The 21,906-nt window shown below is 44.1% G+C and overlaps 2 protein-coding genes and 1 pseudogene across 9 annotated transcripts; 1 reads left to right on the top strand and 2 right to left on the bottom strand.

Annotated features, from left to right (window-relative positions):
• The first annotated feature begins 1,108 nt into the window (after nt 1–1,108).
• On the top strand, nt 1,109–2,038 carry LOC109900033 (vegetative cell wall protein gp1-like). Its single transcript, XM_031835274.1, has 2 exons — nt 1,109–1,547; nt 1,640–2,038. The coding sequence occupies exons 1-2, from the start codon at nt 1,161–1,163 to the stop codon at nt 1,841–1,843; spliced, it is 591 nt and encodes a 196-aa protein (XP_031691134.1). The 5' UTR covers nt 1,109–1,160; the 3' UTR covers nt 1,844–2,038.
• Nucleotides 2,039–3,505: 1,467 nt separating this feature from the next.
• rsph10b (radial spoke head 10 homolog B) lies at nt 3,506–16,240 on the bottom strand. 8 transcript variants are annotated; one of them, XM_020495750.2, is made up of 19 exons: nt 15,890–16,240; nt 15,648–15,723; nt 15,459–15,527; nt 15,189–15,362; nt 14,989–15,074; nt 14,745–14,865; nt 14,435–14,611; nt 14,200–14,344; nt 12,356–12,489; nt 11,975–12,164; nt 11,679–11,790; nt 11,477–11,556; nt 11,242–11,390; nt 10,982–11,089; nt 6,670–6,924; nt 6,464–6,563; nt 6,241–6,360; nt 4,594–4,807; nt 3,506–4,418 (listed from the first exon to the last, which is right to left on the bottom strand). In XM_020495750.2, exons 1-19 carry the CDS (start codon nt 16,138–16,140, stop codon nt 4,223–4,225), a joined length of 2,757 nt encoding a protein of 918 aa, XP_020351339.1. In that variant the 5' UTR covers nt 16,141–16,240; the 3' UTR covers nt 3,506–4,222. The 8 variants fall into 8 exon arrangements, with proteins under 8 accessions (XP_020351339.1, XP_031691126.1, XP_020351338.1 ...); XM_031835266.1 differs by having other exon boundaries at nt 11,471–11,556; nt 15,890–16,220; XM_020495749.2 differs by having other exon boundaries at nt 11,471–11,556; nt 11,679–11,787; nt 15,890–16,220.
• A 199-nt stretch (nt 16,241–16,439) lies between these two features.
• LOC109898949 (mismatch repair endonuclease PMS2-like) lies at nt 16,440–21,141 on the bottom strand (annotated as a pseudogene).
• Nucleotides 21,142–21,906: the final 765 nt, after the last annotated feature.

The raw sequence follows: 21,906 nt of genomic DNA, 5'->3' as shown, positions 1-21,906 counted from the left end.
TTTCTATAACTAAAAATCCATCACACCACATTTCCTAAATGTATCCTTCTCTCTCAATACCTTTTCTAACTGTGTTGACCTCCATCCCTGTGAAGTGTGTGACCGTATGCGTACGGCGGTGGGCCAGGCAGCTGATGAAGGAGAGGTTTGGTCAGTTCTCTGGCCTGGTGGATGACTGTGAGCTGGGCAGAGGAAAGAAGATTACCACCTGCACTGACCTGCAAGGCTTCTGGGACATGGTGTACTACCAAGTGGGTTAGTGACTAGGAGGACATGATCTCCTACGATGTGGGTTAATGAGGACATGGTCTACTGTGTGTGTGTGGAATTAGATGAACAAATAGTCAGACACTGGTGGTTATACTCTGTTTGTGCCTGTCTGTTAACACTACAGCTAAACTATACTAGCTACCTCTAGGAAGAATTACCACCTAGATTGGGTACAGCATCCTGAAAGGTTGAAAATGTGGATGCAAGCTTTCTAAAAAGGGCAACCCCTCTTCTCTCTCTCTCTCTCTCTCTCTCTCTCTCCACTTGTTTGGCTCTTCCACTTTCAGGTGGAGGACGTGAACAAGAAGTTTGGTGCTCTGAAGGAGGTAGAGTCTAAAGGTTGGCAGGAGGAAAGCAAACCCCCACCACGACAGAGGAAGGTGGTCAAGAAGCTGCCCTCTGCTCTGGTGGCTAAGCCTGCCAGTGGTGCTGTCGCCAAGTCTCGTCTGGCTGCAAGAAAGGCCAAGCAGCAGGCTGCAAAGGCAGCGCAGGCCGCAAAGCCAGTGCAGGCCGCAGGGCCAGGCAGTGCTGTGGACGACCCTGCTCCAGCTCCTGAGGACCCCCAGGCGGAGACCCAGGCCCCAGAACCACTGGTGGTGGTGTTCCAGGTGGAGAGTCCTGCCAAACTCACAGGTGAGACTCGTACCTCCACCGTTCTTCTCCCAAGCTTCCCCTCAACTGCTGTGATGCTCAGAGATATGGAGGCAGATGAAGATACGTAGAATGGCAGGCAGAAAGGATGGCGGATTTGCTCGAACCTGGAAGACCCCTGACCTCTCCCTCTGTCAGTGTTTGAGGTACCTGGTAAAGCTGTATAGAGCTCGTTAGTTGGGCATGGACTGATTGCTGTATGGGCTGTCTCTTTCCAGGCTCTGTGAGGAGATCCACCCATGTATCTGCCATGCCTCAGGCCTGTTCAGTCACCAAGTTCTCCACCCCCAGCAGAACTCGCCACTCCAGCACTGCTGCAGCTGCACACACCTCCCCTCTCCCCCACTTCACCCATACCACTACCTGCTCCACCCTCACCCTTGCTCACCCCACCCTCACCACTGCCTGCTCCACCCTCACCCCTGCCTACCTGTTTAATGCCACCCCACTCCGTACCCCTCACCCTGATCCTCAGTTCTAGGCCAAGATTTACTGAAGCCAGCCAATCTCCCCTCTCCTCCCCCTGCTTGGTGCCCCCCTCTTCTCCTCCTGTCCAGGTCTCACTCAGCTTCCCAGCTGATGCCGACGTACCAGGGACCGTGACTCCAGACACTTCCATCACAGAGGTCAGTGTTTTGTTAAAGAAGATGTCTCATCTTAATGTATTACTAAATTACTGGCAAGAGTTCATCTGGGTTTACTTCTCAAAATACACAAGGGTCTTCCGGGGTTGGACTTTGAGCGCTACCTCCAACCTGCAGTGAGGTGTAGCCTGTCACCACGGGAGCCAGCTGTTGCAGAGATGCTGTCGCCCATGGTGATAGACGTAGAAATGGAGAGTCCGTTGGCTCCGTCTGAAGAGACCCCTCAGGAGGAAGTGTCGACTCCCACAGGTACTGTGTGTGTGCTTGGATATGGTTAGTCTTAGATATATGTATTCCTTATGGTTTTAATTTTCCTGACTTCTCACTCCCATCGCAGCATCTCCCAGTTTCACACAAATGTTCATCCCACGGATCACACAGGTTAACTTCCTTGTTTTACCCTCGTCTTTCTCTCGTGTGTGTGTGTGTGTAATATATATATTTATATTAGAACCAGTCCATAGTTTGGACACACCGACTCATTCAAGTTTTTTTTTCTTTTTTACTATTTTCTACATTGTAGAATAATAGCGAAGACATCAAAATAACCAAAAAAGTGATAAACAAATCAAAATATGTTTGAGATTCTTCAACGTAGCCACCTTTGCCTTGATGACAGCTTTACACACTCTTGGCATTCTCTTAACCATGAGGAATGCTTTTACAAGTCTTGAAGGAGTTCCCACATATGCTGAGTACTTGTTGGCTGGTTTTCCTTCACCCTGCTGTCCAACTCATCCCAGACTATCTCAATTGGGTTGAGGTCGGGTGATTGTGGAGGCCAGGTCATCTGATGCAGCACTCCATCACTCTCCTTCTTGGTAAAATAGCCCTTACACGGCGTGATGGGTCATTGTTAAAGGACAAATGATACTCCCACTAAGCGTAAACCAGATGGGATGGTGTATTGCTGCAGAATGCTGTGGTAGCCATGCTGGTTAAGTGTGTCTTGAATTCTAAATAAATAATTGAGTGTCACCAGCAAAGCACCATCATACCTCCTCCATGCTTCACGGTGGGAACCACATATGCGGAGATCATCCGTTCACCTACTCTGCATTTCACAAAGACATGGTGGTTGGAACCAAAAATCTCAAATTTGGACTCCTCCGACCAAAGGACAGATTTCCACCAGTCTAATGTCCATTGCTGGTGTTTCTTGACCCAATCAAGTCTCTTCTTTATTATTGGTGTCCTTTAGTAGTGGTTTCTTTGCAGCAATTCAACCATGAAGTCCTGATTCACACAGTCTCCTCTGAACAGTTGATGTTGAGATGTCTGTTACTTGAAATCTGTGACGCATTTATTTGGGATGCAATCTGAGGTGCAGTTAACTAATGAACTTATCCTATGCAGCAGAGGTAACTCTGGGTCTTCCTTTTCTGTGGTGGTCCTCATCAGAGCCAGTTTCATCATATAGCTTGATGGTTTTTGCGACTGCAATTAAAGAAACGTTCAAAGCTCTTGAAATCTTCCGGATTGACTGACGTTCATGTCTTAAAGTAATGATTGGCTATCTTCTGTATACCACCCCTACCTTGTCACAACACAACTGATTTGGTTACCACATGATTCCATATGTGTTAATTCATAGTTTTGATGTCTTCACTATTCTACAATGTAGAAAATAGTAAAAATAAAGAAAAACCCTCGAATGAGTGTGTCCAAACTTGACTGGTACTGTACATATACTGAATGTACAAAACATTTTGACACTGACCAGGTGAAAGCTATGATCCCTTATTGATGTCACTTGTTAAATCCACTTTAATCAGTTTAGATGAAGGGGAGAAGACTGGTTAAAGAAGGGTTTTTAAACCTAGTGTCAATTGAGACATGGATTGGCACAACTCAATATTCGGAAGGTGTTCTTAATGTTTTGCACACCCATTGTATGTGTGTATGATTTCATTTGGTGTTGAAATACTTTCTCACTTTGGTGTTCTGAAATACGTATTTTTTTTTGTTTATTTCTTATTTTACAATTAGGTATGCATTCCTCAACTGACCCATGCTGTCCCCATTTCCTCTCCAGCCAGTTGAGTCAGATCTGTTGCTGTTCACCCCTGATCAGATGGACAGAGTGAGACAGTCAATGTGCACCAGTGACCTCATGTCGTTTACACTTCCCTCTGACAGAACGAGCAACTGATGAGACTGATTTGCATAACTGCTGTTGTATATTTTGCTACACTAGTTTATAGTTTCAAAAATATATATTTTTTTATATGCATTGTTTTATTTTAAACTTCTAATTGTCAGAATAGTTTTTTGTAACTTTCCTTACACTGTTTTGTGCTATCTGTACTATTTTATTATTTAATACCAAAAAGGCACCAGGTAGTGTTAACTATTAACCACATTCTATATGGAGCCCAGGTGTTCTATACAAAATCAACTTTGTTGCTATATTGAATATACTTGTGTAAATAAAATGTAGATTCTTCAAATTTGCTACCAACAGATAAAACATTTTTTGTCTCTTCTTCTACAACAACCAAACAATGACTGAATCACAAAACACTTGTCCCACTCCTGGAACTAAGTGTGAAATGCATGTTATTGACATCATAGAGGGCTGTTATGACTGCTCTGAAAAGGTCTGTTTTTATCCAGGACTAGGTTTAATCTGGCCATACAGTTGGTGGTCTAAGAGTCTATTTCCTCTTCTTCTTGACTGCGGTGGCAGGCGACTGTTTGGTGATGACCACAGAGGTGGTGGAGGCCACAGGCGTCTGAGCCGCTGGAGACGGGTTAAGGTCATCCTCTGGCCCTTCTACTCGCTCTGCCTCCTCATCCTCTTCTTCTTCCCTCCGTCTCTCCTCCTCCTCTGCCTCCCACTGTTCCCTCAACCTGGAACATTTTTCATAATTGCTTTATTTGTTGTGCTTGTGTGGTGCTCACATCAAGGGCAGATTTCTTGGACTAAAAATATCACTTCCAATGGAGATTCTCTGGGGCATCATCTGGATACATTTTGAATACAAACTGGATCAAGGGGCCTCATGTTGTCTCAGTAGCTGCCTACCTGGCGTCTTCCTTGGCCTTAGCCAGAGCGATGCGGGCTAGTGCCGCCTGCCTCAGCCTCTCTTCCTGCACCTCCCTCATCAGCTCCAGGCTGTACTCGTACGCTGGGAAGAACCTCTGGGTAAAGAACTGGTGGGTCCTCTGGACCCAGCTGTCCAGTTCAGTCTCAGCAGGGCAGGAAGTCATACCTGCTCCACTCCTGTCTTCAACAGGCTCTGGTTAGGAGACACGGCAGGTGTAAGATTGGCATGGCAATTAAACATGTCAATGTTAAGATATGTATGTAATATCGTTACTGATTTTCTGAGGTCAAATTCTTCCAAATTAGTGTAGTATACACTGAACAAATATAAGTGCAACAGGGGAGAAGCTCCAGGTGGTATCTGATTTTATCTGACAGGTGTGGCATATCAAGAAGCTTATTAAAAGAGCATGATCATTACACAGGTGCACCTTGTGCTTGGGACAATAAAAGGCCACTAAAATGTGCAGTTTTGTGACACAACGCCACAGACGTTATGAGTGAGGGTGTAAATGGAATGCTGACTGCAGGAATGTCCACCAGAGCTGTTACCAGAGAATTTAATGTTAATTTCTCTAGCATAAGCCACCTCCAATGTCATTTTAGAATATTTGGCAGTACATCCAACAGGCATCGCAACCGCAGACCACATGTAACCACACCAGCCCAGGACCTCCACATCCGGCTTCTTCATCTGCGGGGTCATCTAAGACCAGCCACCCAGACAGCTGATAAAACTGGGTTTGCACAACCAAAGAATTTCTGCACAAACTGTCAGAAACCGTCTCAGGGAAGGTCATACGCGTGCTCATCCTCACCAGGGTCTTGACCTGACTGCAGTTCAGCGTCGTAACCAACTTCAGTGGATAAATGCTCACCTTCGATGGCCATTGCCACGCTAGAGAAGTTGTATTCTTCATGGCTTAATTCCGGTTTGAACTGTACCGGGTAGATCGCAGACGGCGTCGTGTGGCGAGCGGTTTGCTGATGTCAATGTTGTGAACAGAGTGCCCCATGGTGGGGTTATGGTATGGGCAGGCATAAGCTACGGACAACGGAAAACAATTGCATTTTATTGATGGCAATTTGAATGCACAGAGATATTGTGACGACATCCTGAGGCCCATTGTCGTTCTATTCATCCGCCGCCATCACCTCATGTTTCAGCATAATGCACGGCCCCATGTCACAAGGATCTGTACACAATTTATAGGAGCTGAAAATGTCCCAATTCTTACATGGCCTGCATACTCACCAGACATGTCACCCATTAAGCCCGTTTGGGATGCTCTGGATCAACGTGTACTACAGCGTGTTCCAGTTCCCGCCAATATCCAGCAACTTCCCACAACAATTGAAGAGGACAAAATTCCACTGGCCACAATCAACAGCCTGATCAACTCTATGTGAAGGAGATGCGTCATGCTGCATGAGGCAAATGGTCACACTAGATACTGACTGGTTTTCTGATCCATGCCCCTAACTTAAAAAAAACAAAAAATATGTAATCAACTTATGCATATTTCCCAGTCATGTGAAATCCATAGATTAGGGTCTAATGAATTTATTTCAATTGACTGATTTCCTTATATGAAATCTGTTCAGTGTACTTATTGTGCAATCTACCTGTGCTGGGGGGATGATCATGGGGAGGGTGGTTTGACACTTTGGCCTCCACTGCTGATCTAGCGCCACCTGAGCCCTCTCTTCTCTCAGTGTCTGACGAGTGGGTTGCTGACCCACCACCTGACTCAAACACACGCATACACCTTCAACAATGCCGCAAAGATGTGACCAGTCAGACTATACGGATATGTGAGTAGAGGAAAGATATGTGAGGAGAACACACCCCCAGTCTGTGATGTGAGGTTGCCTGCTGCGTTGGGACTCTGTCTGGGCTCCATCTCTTCAGGTGTAGACAGTTGGAGAATCTCCTTGGATTTTCCCATCTGGGTAGAAAAATATTGAATGAACTAATTTAGACAAGGAATGGTCTCGATTTCCAGACTGCCATGTGAGATTATGTATAGATTTGACAGAGCTGATCAAACCAACCTCCAGTGATTTGACACTACCCACATCAGGAGAGATGTTGGGGTTTGATGACTTTGCAGTAGGTCCAGTCAGAGGGGAATGCCGCTGTGAGGACCTCTGTAGAGGGCTGTCTCTGGTCCTCTCCCCAGGGGAAACCCTCCTGGTGTCAGCCAGAGGGCAGCTTTCCATCTGGCTGTCTGAGGATGTCTGACCATCCCTCTGATCGCTAACCTCTGCACAACCCAGCAACGCCTCAAAGAACTCCAGGAACGTCATCTAGAATCAGGTTCACCATCAAACTTCCAATTAAGTAATTTTTTTCAAAGCATCTGCGATTCTTAATGTAATGAAAATCGCTATATAATCGTATTACTATTAATCCTAAACAGCTTCTATCCTCTGGCCTGTTAAACTACTGCTCAAAAACTACTGCTTCCCCTCATACCTACGATGCAGCAAAAATCATTATTGATTAGATTTATAACTGCCACTACACTGATGTTCATTGATTATTGATTGCCATTGGTATCTATTTATCCTGCTACTGGTCACTATTACTCCTGTTTACAGCCAAATACAGTTTTTCACAATTCCTGACATTTAATCCTAGTAAAAATAATCTGTTTAGGTCAGTTAGGATCACCACTTTATTTTCAGAATGTGAAATGTCAGAATAATAGTGGAGAGAATTATTTATTTAATCTTTTATTTCTTTCATCACATTCCCAGTGGTTCAGAAGTTTACATACTCAATTAGTATTTGGTAGCATTGCCTTTAAATTGTTTAACTTGGGTCAAATGTTTTGGGTAGCCTTCCACAAGCTTCCCACAATAAGTTGGGTGAATTTTGTCCCATTCCTCCTAACAGAGCTGGTGTAACTGAGTCAGGTTTGTGGGCCTCCTTGCTTACACATGCATTTTTCAGTTCTGCCCACAAATCTTCTATAGGATTGAGGTCAGGGCTTTGTGATGGCCACTCCAATACCTTGACTTTGTTGTATGCTTGAGATCATTCTCCATTTGGAAGACCCATTTGCGACCAAGCTGTAGACTTCCTTTCAGACTTCCTGACTGTTGTCTTGAGATGTTGCTTCAATATAGCCACATGGCATCATGAGGCAGGACAACTATCTATTTTGTGAAGTGCACAAGGCCCTCCTGCAGCAAAGCACCCCCACAACATGATGCTGCCACCCCCGTGCTTCACGGTTGGGATGGTGTTCTTCGGCTTGCAAGCCTCCCCGTTTCCTCCAAAACATAACGATGGTCATTATGGCCAAACAGTTATATTTCTGTTTCATCAGACCAGAGGACATTTCTCCAAAAAGTACAATCTTTGTCCACATGTGCAGTTACAAACCGTAGTCTGGCTTTTTTTATGGCGGTTTTGGAGCAGTGGCTTCTTCCTTGCTGAGCGGCCTGTCAGGTTATGTCGATATAGGACTTGTTTCATTGTGGATATAGATACTTTCATACCTGTTTCCTCCAGCATCTTCACAAGGTCTTTTGCTGTTGTTCTGGAATTGATTTGCTCTTTTCGCACCAAAGTCTATAGGAGACAGAACGAGTCTCCTTCCTGAGCGGTATGGTGGCTGTGTGGTCCCATGGTGTTTATACTTGCGTACTATTGTTTGCACAGATGAACATGGTACCTTCAGGCATTTGGTAATTGCTCCCAAGAATGAACCAGACTTGTGGAGGTCTCCAATTATTTTCTGAGGTCTTGGTTGATTTCCCTATGATGTCAAGCAAAGAGGCACTGAGTTTGAAGGTAGGCCTTGAAATACATCCACAGGTATACCTCCAATTGACTCAAATTATGTCAATTAGCCAATCAGAAGCTTCTAAAGCCATGACATCCTTTTCTGGAATTTTCCAAGCTGCTTAAAGGCACAGTCAACTTAGTGTATGTAAAATTCTGTCCCACTGGAATTGTGATATAGTGAATTAAAAGTGAAATATTCTGTAAACAATTGTTGGAAAAAGTACTTGTGTCATGCACAAAGTAGATGTCCTAACCGACTTGCCAAAACTATAGTTTGTTAACAAGAAATATGTGGAGTGGTTGAAAAACGAGTTTTAATGACTCCAACATAAGTGTATGTAAACTTCCGACTTTAACTGTATATATTACCATTAGTACGCTGAATATATCAAACATTAAGAACACCTTACTAATATTGAGTTGCAACCCCTTTTGCCTTCAAGAACAGCCTCAATTCTTCAGGGCATGGACTCTAAAAGGTGTTGAAAGTGTTCCACAGGGATGCTGGCCCATGTTGACACCAATGCCTCCCACAGTTGTGTCAAGTTGGCTGGATGTCCTTTGGGTGGTGGGCCATTCTTGATACACACAGGAAACTGTTGAGTATGAAAAACCCAGCAGTGTAGGAGTTCTTGACACAAACTGGTGCGCCTGGAACCTACTACCATACCCTGTTCAAAGGCACAATTTCTGTTGTGCCCATTCACCCTCTGAATGGCACACATGCACAATCCATGTCTCAAGGCCTAAATATCCTTCTTTAACATGTCTCCTTCCTTTCATTTAAAATTATTGAAGTGGATTTAACAAGTGACATCAATAAGGGATCATAGCTTTAACTTGGATTACGCCTGTTCAGTCTGTCATGGGAAGAGCAGGTGTTCTTAATGTTTTGTACACTCAGTGTATATTACCATTAGTATTTATATATTCCTAACACCAGTCACTTTCCAGTTCTGTTTACATATCCCATCCATCGACCACTTATGCTGCTGCCATACTGTTTATTATTAGCATTATTATTTATCCTGCTACCTGTTACTGTCTCCAAATCCCTGTCTACATATGCATATCTCCCTCAATACTCCATTATCCCTACACATCGTCAATATGGTACTGGCACTGACACTGTATATATCAAATCAAATTAAATATAGCTTCCTCTCTTATTTGTGTTTCCTTTATTATATACGGTATTAGACAACAGTTACTCATTCACGGGTATTTCTTTATTTTTTACTATTTTCTACATTGTAGAATAATAGTAAAGACATCAAAACTATGAAATAACACATATGGAATCATGTAGTAACCAAAAAAGTGTTAAACAAATAAAAACATTTTATATTTGAGATTCTTCGAAGTAGCCACCCTTTGCCTTGATGACAGCTTTGCACACTCTTGGCATTCTCTCAACCAGCTTCATGAGGTAGTCACCTGGAATTCATTTCAATTAACAGGTGTGCCTTGTTAAAAGTTCATTTGTGGAATTTCTTTCCTTCTTAATGTGTTTGAGACAATCAGTTGTGTTTTAACAAGGTAGGGGTGGTATACAGAAGATAGCCCTATTTGGTAAAAGACCAAGTCCATATTATGGCAAGAACAGCTCAAATAAGCAAAGAGAAATGACAGTCCATCATTACTTTAAGACATGAAGAATCAGTCAATACAGAAAATGTGAAGAACTTTGAAAGTTACTTCAAGTGCAGTCGCAAAAACCATCAAGCGTTATGATACTGGCTCTCTTGAGGACCGCCACAGGAAAGGAAGACCCAGTTACCTCTGCTGCAGAGGACAAGTTCATTAGAGTTAACTGCACCTCAGATTGCAGCCCAAATAAATGCTTCACAGAGTTCAAGTAACAGAACATTTTAACAACTGTTTAGAGACTGTGTGAATCAAGCCTTCATGGTCAAATTCCTGCAAAGAAACCCCTACTAAAGGACACCAATAAGAAGGCGAGAATTGATTGGGCAAAGAAACACGAGCAATGGACATTAGACCGTTGGAAATCTGTCCAACTGCCATGTCTTTATGAGAAGCAGAGTATGTGAACAGATGATTTATTTAGAATTCAAGGCACACTTAACCAGCATGGCTAACACAGCATTCTGCAGTGATACGCCATCCCATCTGGTTTGCGCTTAGTGGGACTGTCATTTGTTGTTCAACAGGACAATGACCCAACACACCTCCAGGTTACTATATGATTCCATGTGTTCTTTCATAGTTTTGATTTCTTCACTATTATTCTACAATGTAGAAAATAGTAAACATAAAGAAAAACCCTTAAATGGTACCCTTGACTGGTACTGTATATATATTTATTTATTTTATTAGTGTTACTATTTTGATATTGATTACTGCACTTTAGGGTAGAGCTTGTTCAGCATTTCAATGTACTTGTGCATGTGACAATAAAACAAACTATTATTAGAAAGTTAGAGTCCCTTAATGCTGGTGAACCTGTTCCACCACCTATTTAGCACGTTTGGGGAGTTGCAGCGACAAGATTGAAAATTGGGGAGAAAAAAATAAAATGATCAATTATTGAAGCGTTTAGCTGACCTCTAGGTCTAGGTTGCAGTAGTAGCGGTCGTAAGCAGCTGGGTTCTCTACAGAGAGGATCTCTAGGAGTTTCCCTGTGGTCAGCTCAGCATCAAACAGACTAAGGTCCTGTTGGTGGGACAGAACCAAGTTTCATCAATCAACTTACATCATGTAATGTTAGGGTTGTGATGGTCAGGAAAAACTCAGGGCTCTAAATATGAGCACCCATCACCACACAACATCAGTGTGTGGTCACATTAGTTGAACGTCACAAGTACCTTAAACATCCATATGAAGTGCCTGACAGTCATGGTTTGGTCAGCTAGGGGGGTTGGGTTGGCTCTGCAGAAGGCCTTGTAGATCTCCCAGCACCTCCCAATGTAGTTGACAGCAATCACAGCATGCATGGGGTTGGGGAACAACAGCCCTGCATTCAGTTCACAACAAGGAGAGCATGAATGTGGGTTACACTTGATAAAGAGTAAACAATGGTGTATGCATGCGTACCTGTACCTTTCACATTCTTGGCATTAGGGATGATGTTCTCCCTCATCAGCTTGGACAAACATGCAACCAGTATGGTATCAGAGGGCCTGGGAAGGAGAGGAGAGGCTCAGGAGTAGAGTACATGGTGTTGATACAAGGTTGTTACTACGGTAATTACAGTGTTACTGCACAGGAGTAGGAGAGTAAGGGATAGCAATGTTGTCCTTACTCTATGTCCTTATGGTAGGTGTTGTAGGCCAGAACCACAACACAGCTGAGGAACCTTCTGAGCAGCATGGTGCTGAAGGGAGAGTGGATCTCCTCGGAAGGGACATCCTCTGCTTTGAAATTAGTTCACAAAACAAGAAAATGTAACATTGTAGACTCAAGTTCTGCTCAGGCTACCCCTGAGTCTCTATAATGTTATGTTGTGATGAGACTGAAACAAATTAACAAAGCAGGATGAATTGGCCAAACATGAAGGGAGAAACGGGAAATGAGGTGGTTATTTCTCCCTGGCCTTACCACAGATGTAGCGGTCGACCTGGGCCAGGGTGATGCCTTGCTGGTGGATGCTGCAGTCCTTGAGGAGTCTCCAAAGCTGCAGGCGGGACAGCAAGAAGGTATTGTCTGGGGACTGATCATGGCCCAGACTGCTGTAGAAGCTATAGATGGCCCTCAGCTCCGCTATGTGTCTCAGCACCACAAATTCCACCTGGCACACAGCGAGAGGGACAAATGGAGGCACAAAAAACACCACCTGTGTGTCAACTCAGTGCAGAGTTGGGGTTGAAGCTATCATAACTTAGTTCAAGGATTGTTATAATATATGGAATCTAATTTGACAACTGAATTGACACAAATTGAAATGGATTTTCATATGCTGTTGTGGTCAGTCCCACTGACCTGTTTGAGCTGCAGGTCTCTCTGGTTCTCTGGGAGGTTCTCCAGCAGAGCAGTGATGTCCAGAGCCATGTCAGGCCCAAGCAGGGCTGGACCACTGCCCGAGTCTCCTCCTGGTGCTCTTCTGGGGGATTCACCTGAAACACAGGACTTACTTTTACTATACTGGATAACCACATGAAAAATACAGGACCATTCCAGGGGGTTGATGTCAGATGAGTAATTTTATCAGACAGACATACAGTGCCTTGCGAAAGTATTCGGCCCCCTTGAACTTTGCGACCTTTTGCCACATTTCAGGCTTCAAACATAAAGATATAAAACTGTATTTTTTTGTGAAGAATCAACAACAAGTGGGACACAATCATGAAGTGGAACGACATTTATTGGATATTTCAAACTTTCTTTACAAATCAAAAACTGAAAAATTGGGCATGCAAAATTATTCAGCCCCTTTACTTTCAGTGCAGCAAACTCTCTCCAGAAGTTCAGTGAGGATCTCTGAATGATCCAATGTTGACCTAAATGACTAATGATGATAAATACAATCCACCTGTGTGTAATCAAGTCTCCGTATAAATGCACCTGCACTGTGATAGTCTCAGAGGTCCGTTAAAAGCGCAGAGAGCATCATGAAGAACAAGGAACACACCAGGCAGGTCCGAGATACTGTTGTGAAGAAGTTTAAAGCCGGATTTGGATACAAAAAGATTTCCCAAGCTTTAAACATCCCAAGGACCACTGTGCAAGCGATAATATTGAAATGGAAGGAGTATCAGACCACTGCAAATCTACCAAGACCTGGCCGTCCCTCTAAACTTTCAGCTCATACAAGGAGAAGACTGATCAGAGATGCAGCCAAGAGGCCCATGATCACTCTGGATGAACTGCAGAGATCTACAGCTGAGGTGGGAGACTCTGTCCATAGGACAACAATCAGTCGTATATTGCACAAATCTGGCCTTTATGGAAGAGTGGTAAGAAGAAAGCCATTTCTTAAAGATATCCATAAAAAGTGTCGTTTAAAGTTTGCCACAAGCCACCTGGGAGACACACCAAACATGTGGAAGAAGGTGCTCTGGTCAGATGAAACCAAAATTGACCTTTTTGGCAACAATGCAAAACGTTATGTTTGGCGTAAAAGCAACACAGCTCATCACCCTGAACACACCATCCCCACTGTCAAACATGGTGGTGGCAGCATCATGGTTTGGGCCTGCTTTTCTTCAGCAGGGACAGGGAAGATGGTTAAAATTGATGGGAAGATGGATGGAGCCAAATACAGGACCATTCTGGAAGAAAACCTGATGGAGTCTGCAAAAGACCTGAGACTGGGACGGAGATTTGTCTTCCAACAAGACAATAATCCAAAACATAAAGCAAAATCTACAATGGAATGGTTCAAAAATAAACATATCCAGGTGTTAGAATGGCCAAGTCAAAGTCCAGACCTGAATCCAATCTCACTGAGCTCGAGCTGTTTTGCAAGGAGGAATGGGAAAAGATTTCAGTCTCTCGATGTGCAAAACTGATAGAGACATACCCCAAGCGACTTACAGCTGTAATCGCAGCAAAAGGTGGCGCTACAAAGTATTAACTTAAGGGGGCTGAATACTTTTGCACGCCCAATTTTTCAGTTTTTGAGTTGTTAAAAAAGTTTGAAATATCCAATAAATGTCGTTCCACTTCATGATTGTGTCCCACTTGTTGTTGATTCGTCACAAAAAAATACAGTTTTATATCTTTATGTTTGAAGCCTGAAATGTGGCAAAAGGTCGCAAAGTTCAAGGGGGCCGAATACTTTCGCAAGGCACTGTACATTTTTCAGAGGGACTTGGTGTACTTACCATCCTCAGGATGGGGAGTGTGCGTTCTAATCCCACTCAGATCAGGGGTGTTTGAACCATCCAGGCAGAACGCTGGGAACTCTGCCATGTGGTCATCCACAAACTCCCCTTCAAATATGCGTCCATTTTTAAAAATGAACTTTCCCTAGAATGTTTAACAAGATCTTATTATTTACACTCTATATTGACATCATTCAATTAGAATGATTACTCTATGGACATGTTCCCCCTTCACCTGTCCATGTTTTCTGTTGTCCTTCCACTCTCCTTTGTAAAGAGCCCCGCTTGCGTAGTAGAAGCTGCCCTGGCCATGCCTCAGCCCCTGGACAAAGTCCCCAGTGTACTCATTCCTTAGGGGATACTGAGAGCCTGTCACTCTCCTCAGGAACCATGTGTGGGTCCCTTGTCCATGCTGAAAGACAGAGGATGATTTATCAGTTATTTATGTGAAGTTACTCTAACCATGTTTTCTTTATCAAAAGCCAAATAATGGGTTTATTAATATATTATGTCATGGGGGATGAGGGTGATATGGTTTGACCTACCTGGACCCCATTCTCCCATATCCCGCTATACTGCTGACCCAGCTGCAGCCACCTCATCCTGCCCTCTCCATGTCTCACGTTGTTCCTCCACTGGCCCTCATACAGGTTTCCAGAGGGGTAACTTTGGCACAGCAGAGAGAACACATGCAAGGTGTATGACACTGATATAATTTAAGCATAAGAACACATTTGATGGGAGATCATTCACATGTGTAACACACTGTCTAAACACAAGTTCACCTACCATCGGACTCCCCATCCCTCTCTGTTATTGTTTACCAATTCTCCTTCATACCAGGACGTCGCTTCCTGGTTATAGTATATTGTACCCTAATAAAACAAACAAATATTGCAAATTAAACAACAACCCCACATTAAATAAACCTGCGGACAAGATGCAGGATTATCTGACTTAAATTGCTCACAACTGCAACAGGATCATACCTTTCCATGCCTTTTGCTGTGATGCCACTGCCCTCTGTATATCACAGAGGAATTGGCACACCTATATGTCCCCACACCATGGCGGATTCCACTGCACACCTCTCCCTCATAACAGCTACCATCCAACCAGGTGTATGTCCCATGGCCCATGGGCACATTGAATGCAAACTCACCCTGTCATTATGGGAATCAAATGGTTCACAGATCGCATCTGCAGTATAAGATTAACTAAGAAATAATACATCTTGTAAAGGTGTTGGACTAAAATACCTCATATTTCACGCCATCTGCCCATGTGTACAGACCATGTCCATGCATGACTCCTACTGAAAACATACCCTTGAAGAAAAACAAAGCTTATTGATTTGATGTCATATTTGCTGGTTCATTTTAGTCATCATGTAATGCATGCTATACAATGTGATATACACACCATATGGCAATGGCATAATGCAATACCTTGTAGACATGTCCTCCCTGAAAATATGCCACACCTTCTCCATGGAGCTGCTCTCGATGCTTTTCACCCTCGTACCTGAGTGAGCACAGATTGCTTTTCATTGATAATGTAACAGTAGCTAGCTAACGTTAGCAGGCTTAGCTGTGTGTGCCTAGGTTATTATGGAAAAGAAACCCAACAACATGATATGAGGCATTATTTCATGTTCATAGAAAGAGGCGAGTGATAAGCATTGGTTTACCTCTGGACAATAATATTAGGAAGAACAGGGACCTCATGAAATGCATCATCACTTATCTCAAGTTGTTTGTCGGCGAGTGGTGGTTGTGAAGAAAAGGAGGCAGTCATTACATCTGTCTCATGTCCCGACTCTTCATCTAACACATGTGGTTCTGATACAACACCAGCGTGGGAGTCATTTGACAAAAATGTACTTAATGATTGTTCGGGAGTCGTTTTCTCGGGTTTTTTCTTTTTATCCCCTTTCGCCATTTCACCTGTTCATCCAGACGATGCAATTCCATAAACATACCATGCATCGCAACCGAGGCACCTGTTGCTAAGGAGCTCGGTACGGAATCCTCGGTACGGAATCCTCAGTATGTCAAAAAGCCAAGTCTTTACAAACTCACAAAGATGAATTGTTCTAATTAAAGTAGGTTTATGTACTGAAATTATCATGTGAGAGCATTTGTGTTTTGATTATTTTACCTAAAATAGACAATCGAAAATAAATGTTTAGAAATACAAACACTTTTTTTTTGTCAACATTTGAAAAAATATATATACTGTATATAACAGTGATTGAGTTTACATAATGAGAGTTATACTTTTTGTTGTTGTTGCTGAAATGCAACCTTAGTGTCTTTTCAGAGATATAGGAGCAGGCCAAAACTGTTGAGAGGTATTCAGTTGAGCCGGTCCAACTGGGTTGATCAGTCTTATGAGATGAAGTTCAAGTTAGCAAGGTGTCTCATAGTGGGTCTGCCATGTGGGCAGTTCCATGGCTGCTCTATCTCCCCCATATGACCACCAGCTTCTTCATCTCACTGGTGCTCAAAGCTGTACAAATCTTCACCTTACGTGGGAGGAAGAGTACATAAACATCATGGGGACCAGAGCTAAAATGAAAATTCTAAAGGAAACATATCATTTATGTATAGCTGGAAAACTTATGCAAAAGCACCAAACAAACATGTACACTTCAATCATTGCCTAACACACATTATAACTGGTGCATTTCTACTAGCACTTCTTATTTAGTGCTGAAATCCAACAGCTCATATTTATCGCAAGTCATGGCCAACAAATCAATCACATCATAAATACATAAGCCTCACCGACTTCCTGCAGGCCCTGGAGGCAAACATCTGCCTGACACGAGACTGCCGACACATAACCCCCGGGCTGTCAATCAACATGAAGATGAGCTTCTCGATGTCCCCCAGACCAAATGTCCAGTTCTTACTTGTGGGCAGGGACACAAGCTTCACCCGCTCCATCACCTGAGCTGGAACACATAGCACAATGGAATTCAGAATCAGAAAACAGATAGGAGCCATACCCATGCATACTATTTTGAAATCTACTTTTTGGAAAGGTGCCATGCTAATTTCTTATGGCAGGGTATATTTTACCCCACTAAATATAGCAGTGAGTGAGCGTGTTGTATTCTATTTGATTTACCATCCGCATCTGAGGAAATCAGAGCCATTATTTTTTAAGATCTTAAGGTTCTCCATAAGAACGTTCTCGCTGACTGCCGTGAGCCTGAGGTGGAGATTCAGTGGACTGAAAACTTCATACATACAAACAAATGAAATACTTAACACAAAACTAGTACGTTTTTAGTAACCATCTAAAATAATTGATGAATGTCAGTGATTCCTTACACGATGAGTCTCTGTCTTTGCAGTGCGGTGTGTTGTTGAAGCACTTCGAAGATGTACTTCTCATCAGTGGCGTGCTGGAAGGTCAGAGGAGGGTTTAGTTATGAGTTTAGTTATGATGAAGCACAGGTTAAACTGTCTCCATGTCCTAAATCTCCATGTCCTTAAAACTGTCTTTGCTGTGGGGATTACAGAGGGAACATTTCAACAGACTGCAGTATAATAACTTGATAATAATGACATTGTTATTTCAACTCTGAAAAAGGCAATGTGTACCTACATTTTGGTTAAAAAATGTAATAAAAAAATACATTAAATTGTGCCACTTTCTTTCTTCTTCTTTTTTTCTGGTCAGATATAGTGTTCAGGAAAAAACATTGTCCTTACAAATAACCAACAAAAACAGTAGTTAAATTCCAACCTTCTCTTTCTTCAGCTCCTCCTTAGCACTCTGGTTCTCTCCAGGGCTGATCTTGGCTCCGGAGCATCTGTAGCACAGCCCATCTTCAGCCTTCTCTCTATGCTGTTCCTGCAGCCTCTTCACCCTCCCACTCAGCTACTGTACATAGAACTGCCCTCTTCTGTACACAGACTGGTTCGTCCACCTTAGATCCAGAGGATCCCTCAGAGCCCGCTGAATGTGTGGTGTTCTGTACACAGACTGGGGCGTCCAGGTTAGACCCAGAGGATCCCTCAGAGCCCGCTGAATGTGTGGTGTTGTTCTCTAAGAAACCACCATCCTCTAGTTAGGCCTTCTTGACGTTGGGACTGAGGCTCATCTCCTCAGACGTCTCTGAAAGATGTGGTTCAATTTGCCGGTCAAAGTGCCAAAATGTGAGTTCCTTGTCCAAAGGTTCATCGAGCGCCTCGCTTTTTATACTGGGTTCGCTGTCAACTGTGATGTCTGGCAAGTTGAACCCTGTAGTAGCAGAGGCTCTCTGGGGGAGCTGTGCTCCGACGGGACGCTCTTTTACCAGAGTCTAAGTCGCTGTCTGGCGTCTTTCCATACCTGGACCGGTCAAGCAAAGACTTGCCCACAGGAGAACATTTCACTGCACCTTGACTGGATTTCAAAAGAGATTGTAAACTTGGCCTGTGTGTGTTCTGACTCTTCTCAGAGCCTCCAAAGAAAGACTGCAGCTTCTTCTGGGTTGGACCAGTGTTAGCATTCTTTGTAGTGTTCGATTTAGCCCCAGTGCCGGGCACCGGTTAGTCAAGGTAATTGAGGTAATATGTACATGTAGGTAGAGTTATTAAAGTGACAGAAGATTGCACCAAACCAGGACCAAGCAGCTTGTTCAACAGGCGAGGGAGTTTTGGACATGGGAAGAAGTAATTGGAGGACGCAAAACCCTTCCTTGGCAGCATACGGAAGTTAAGGAGGGAGGACAATGACGACGCCGGGGTTCGCGGCCACAGAAAGCCCAAGGACAACCCCAAGATTTTTTGGGGGTGGGGGCACAAGTGGTGGCCGGTCGAGGAGCGTGCCAGAGGCAGAATGGCAAACTGGCGGCAGAGCCGCGGGAAGAGCCAGAGACTGTTAAGGAGGCAATGGAGAAGTTGGGAGAGAAAGATATGAGAGAGATGTTGTGCAAGTGTGTTCTGCTCAACAACAGACCAGAGGATCCAGTTAGCAGGCTGGTGCAACCTGTACCGGCTCCACGCTTCTGGCCTTCAGTGTGCCTCCCCAGTCCGGTACGTCCTGTGCCTCCTGCCCGCACTCGCCCTGAAGTGCGTGTCACCAGTCCGGTGCCACCTGTGCCTCCTGCCCGCACTCGCCCTGAAGTGCGTGTCACCAGTCCGGTGCCACCTGTGCCGGCCCCACGCACCAGGCTTCCTGCAACGGTCCCTGGTCCAGAGCTTCCGGCGACGGTCCCCAGTCCAGGGCTTCCGGTGACGGTTCCCAGTCCAGAGCTTCCGCCGATGTTTCACAGTCCGGAACCTTCAACGACGGTCCACGGTCCGGAGCCTTCAGAGACGGTCCATGGTCCGGATCCTCCTGAGACGGTCCACGGTTCGGAACCTCCAACAACGGTCCACGGTCCGGAAACTCCGGCGACGGTCCACGGCCCAGAACCTCCGGTGACGGTCCGCGGTCCGGAACCTCCGGCGACAGTCCACGGTCCGGAACCTAGGGACGGCAGGGTAGCCTAGTGGTTAGAGCGTTGGACTAGTAACCGAAAGGTTGCAAGTTCGAATCCGCAAGCTGACAAGGTACAAATCTGTCGTTCTGCCCCTGAACAGGCAGTTAACCCACTGTTCCTAGGCCATCATTGAAAATAAGAATTTGTTCTTAACTGACTTGCCTAGTTAAATAAAGGTTAAAAAAAATTACAAATAAAATGAAAACCTTCAGCGAGGGTCCACAGTCTGGAACCTCCAACGACAGTCCACAGTCCGGAACCTGCAGGAACGGTCCACGGTCCGGAACCTCCTGAGACGGTCCACGGTCCGGAACCTCGAGACGGTCCACGGTCCGGAAACGTCAGCGAGGGTCAACGGTCCGGAGCTTCCAAACAGGGCGTCCAGTCCAGCTCCATGGCAGGAGCCCTTCTCTGCGCCGATGCCCGGTCCAGACACGGCGTCCAGTCCCACTCCATGACAGGAGCCTTCCTCGGCACCGATGGTTGGGAGCCAGGACTGCCTGGATGGATACCAACTACCGGGAGTCAATTAGCCCAGTTGAACGGCTGGCAACTTGTCACCACGTAAGCTAAATTCTAGTGAATTTTTAAAGCCTTTGATACCGTAATTTGTAAAGCCTTTGATACCGTAATTGATTGATATTAGATATATTTAATGTGCAACCTAGCTAGATAAAGGGCTCTCCAGTTAATAGCCCCTATGTGACATGAGATGGACTTTTACAGAATGTTCATTAGGACTATAACTTTTCCCAAAGTTGGTTTAAAATCCTTTTTTAATGATGCAAAAGTTATAGTCCAAATGAAAAGAAAGTTTGGGTGCCTTCTGCTCTGATGAAGGTTGGCTGGTCTTCTCCAGGTGCCCTTGTTGTTCAAGACAGTTACAGTCACTCACACTCATTAAATTCTTATTGGAATCACTTACACTCTTAGCAAAAAGGGTTCCAAAAGTGTCCTTCTGCATTCCCCATAGGATAACCCTTTTTGGTTTCAGGTCTGGACCCCTTTGTGGAAAAGGTTATACATGGAAACGAATAGGGTTCTACTTGGAACCAAAAGGGTACTAACTAGAACCAAAAAGGGCTTTTTTTCTCCTATGAGGACAGCCGGAGAACCCTTTTAGGTTCTAGGTAGCACCTTTTTTTCTAAGAGTAGAGTTGGCCTGGGCTACAGTTTATTGGTATAGCCGTTAACTGAATTGTACTGTTTCAAGGCATTGTTAATGATGGTTGATGAGTATTACAATATAATTAGTAGAGTATAATAAACTGTAATGAGGTAGGTATATTTATTAGATAGAATATGTGGGTGGAATTTCAAGTTACACACAATATTGATAATTATTTTGAATTATATTTCAGATTCTTGGCGACAGGGGACTCCTACAGGACCATTGGATTCAGCTTCCTAGTTGGATGGTCCACGGTGGCAGGCATTGTCCCCTCTGTGGCACAAGCCATTTGGGACTGTCTGGTTGGTAAATACATGCCTGTCCCCAAGGAAGAAGACTGGAGGGCCATTGCTGCAGAGTTCCTGGAGAGGTGGAATTTCCCCAACTGTCTTGGCTCCATTGACAGGAAACATGTAGTAATCCAGGTTCCACCGTGCTCGGGTTCGCAATTCTACAACTACAAGGGTACATATTCAGTTGTACACTTGGCTGTTGAAGATGTCTTCTACTGTTTGAGAGGCAGGCACTCCAGGTGAGGGAGAAGCTGACCACCTACTTCTCACCGCCAGCAGGTGAAGTCCAATGGCAGTATGCTGTGGAGTGAAACGTCTCTCTTAAAGCCCCCTAACACCAAGGTTATTTTAAGAACCATCCACATTTGTCCATAAAATATAATTTCCCCCCCAGATTTTATGTCTCCTTGTCTCTCTTCAATTGGAAGTTATATTTAAGTGAAATTTGGAAGTAAAGACCACACCTTAACCCCTAACCCTCTCCCATTAACATCAGTATTATACACACCTGGCATGGTACATCATGTGAGCAGGACCTCTAAGGTTACACGACATACAGTTAGTATGATAACAATGGGGAAAGGTAACCTAGGGTCCATACAAACAGTATAGTTTTCCACCATCTTCACTGGTCTGACAAAATGCAGGTGGAAAAAAAAACTATTAGGAAGAGAATGTGTTTTTACTTTCCTCTTGTCTTAGATCTGCAAAGGTGTTGGGAAGAAATAAGCAGATTATGTCTAAATGAGATATTTATAAAC

Source organism: Oncorhynchus kisutch, linkage group LG11, assembly GCF_002021735.2.
Source record: "Oncorhynchus kisutch isolate 150728-3 linkage group LG11, Okis_V2, whole genome shotgun sequence".
In the NCBI taxonomy this organism is placed as follows: Eukaryota; Metazoa; Chordata; class Actinopteri; order Salmoniformes; family Salmonidae; genus Oncorhynchus; species Oncorhynchus kisutch.
The sequence above is the reverse complement of the archived record's forward strand: the minus strand, read 5'-3'. Positions and strand labels throughout refer to the sequence as shown.

What these genes read in the sequence shown, in the direction of transcription:
- LOC109900033 (XM_031835274.1), top strand. Translation starts at nt 1,161, where the DNA reads ATGTATCTGCCATGCCTCAGGCCTGTTCAGTCACCAAGTTCTCCACCC. An exon ending in CAGACACTTCCATCACAGAG is followed by an intron (nt 1,548 to 1,639) that starts GTCAGTGTTTTG and finishes AAAATACACAAG; the next exon opens with GGTCTTCCGGGGTTGGACTT.
- rsph10b (XM_031835266.1), bottom strand. Translation starts at nt 16,140, where the DNA reads ATGGCGAAAGGGGATAAAAAGAAAAAACCCGAGAAAACGACTCCCGAA. An exon ending in CCTAATATTATTGTCCAGAG is followed by an intron (nt 15,724 to 15,889) that starts GTAAACCAATGC and finishes GTGCTCACTCAG; the next exon opens with GTACGAGGGTGAAAAGCATC. An exon ending in ACTGCAACCTAGACCTAGAG is followed by an intron (nt 6,925 to 10,981) that starts GTCAGCTAAACG and finishes ACCTGATTCTAG; the next exon opens with ATGACGTTCCTGGAGTTCTT.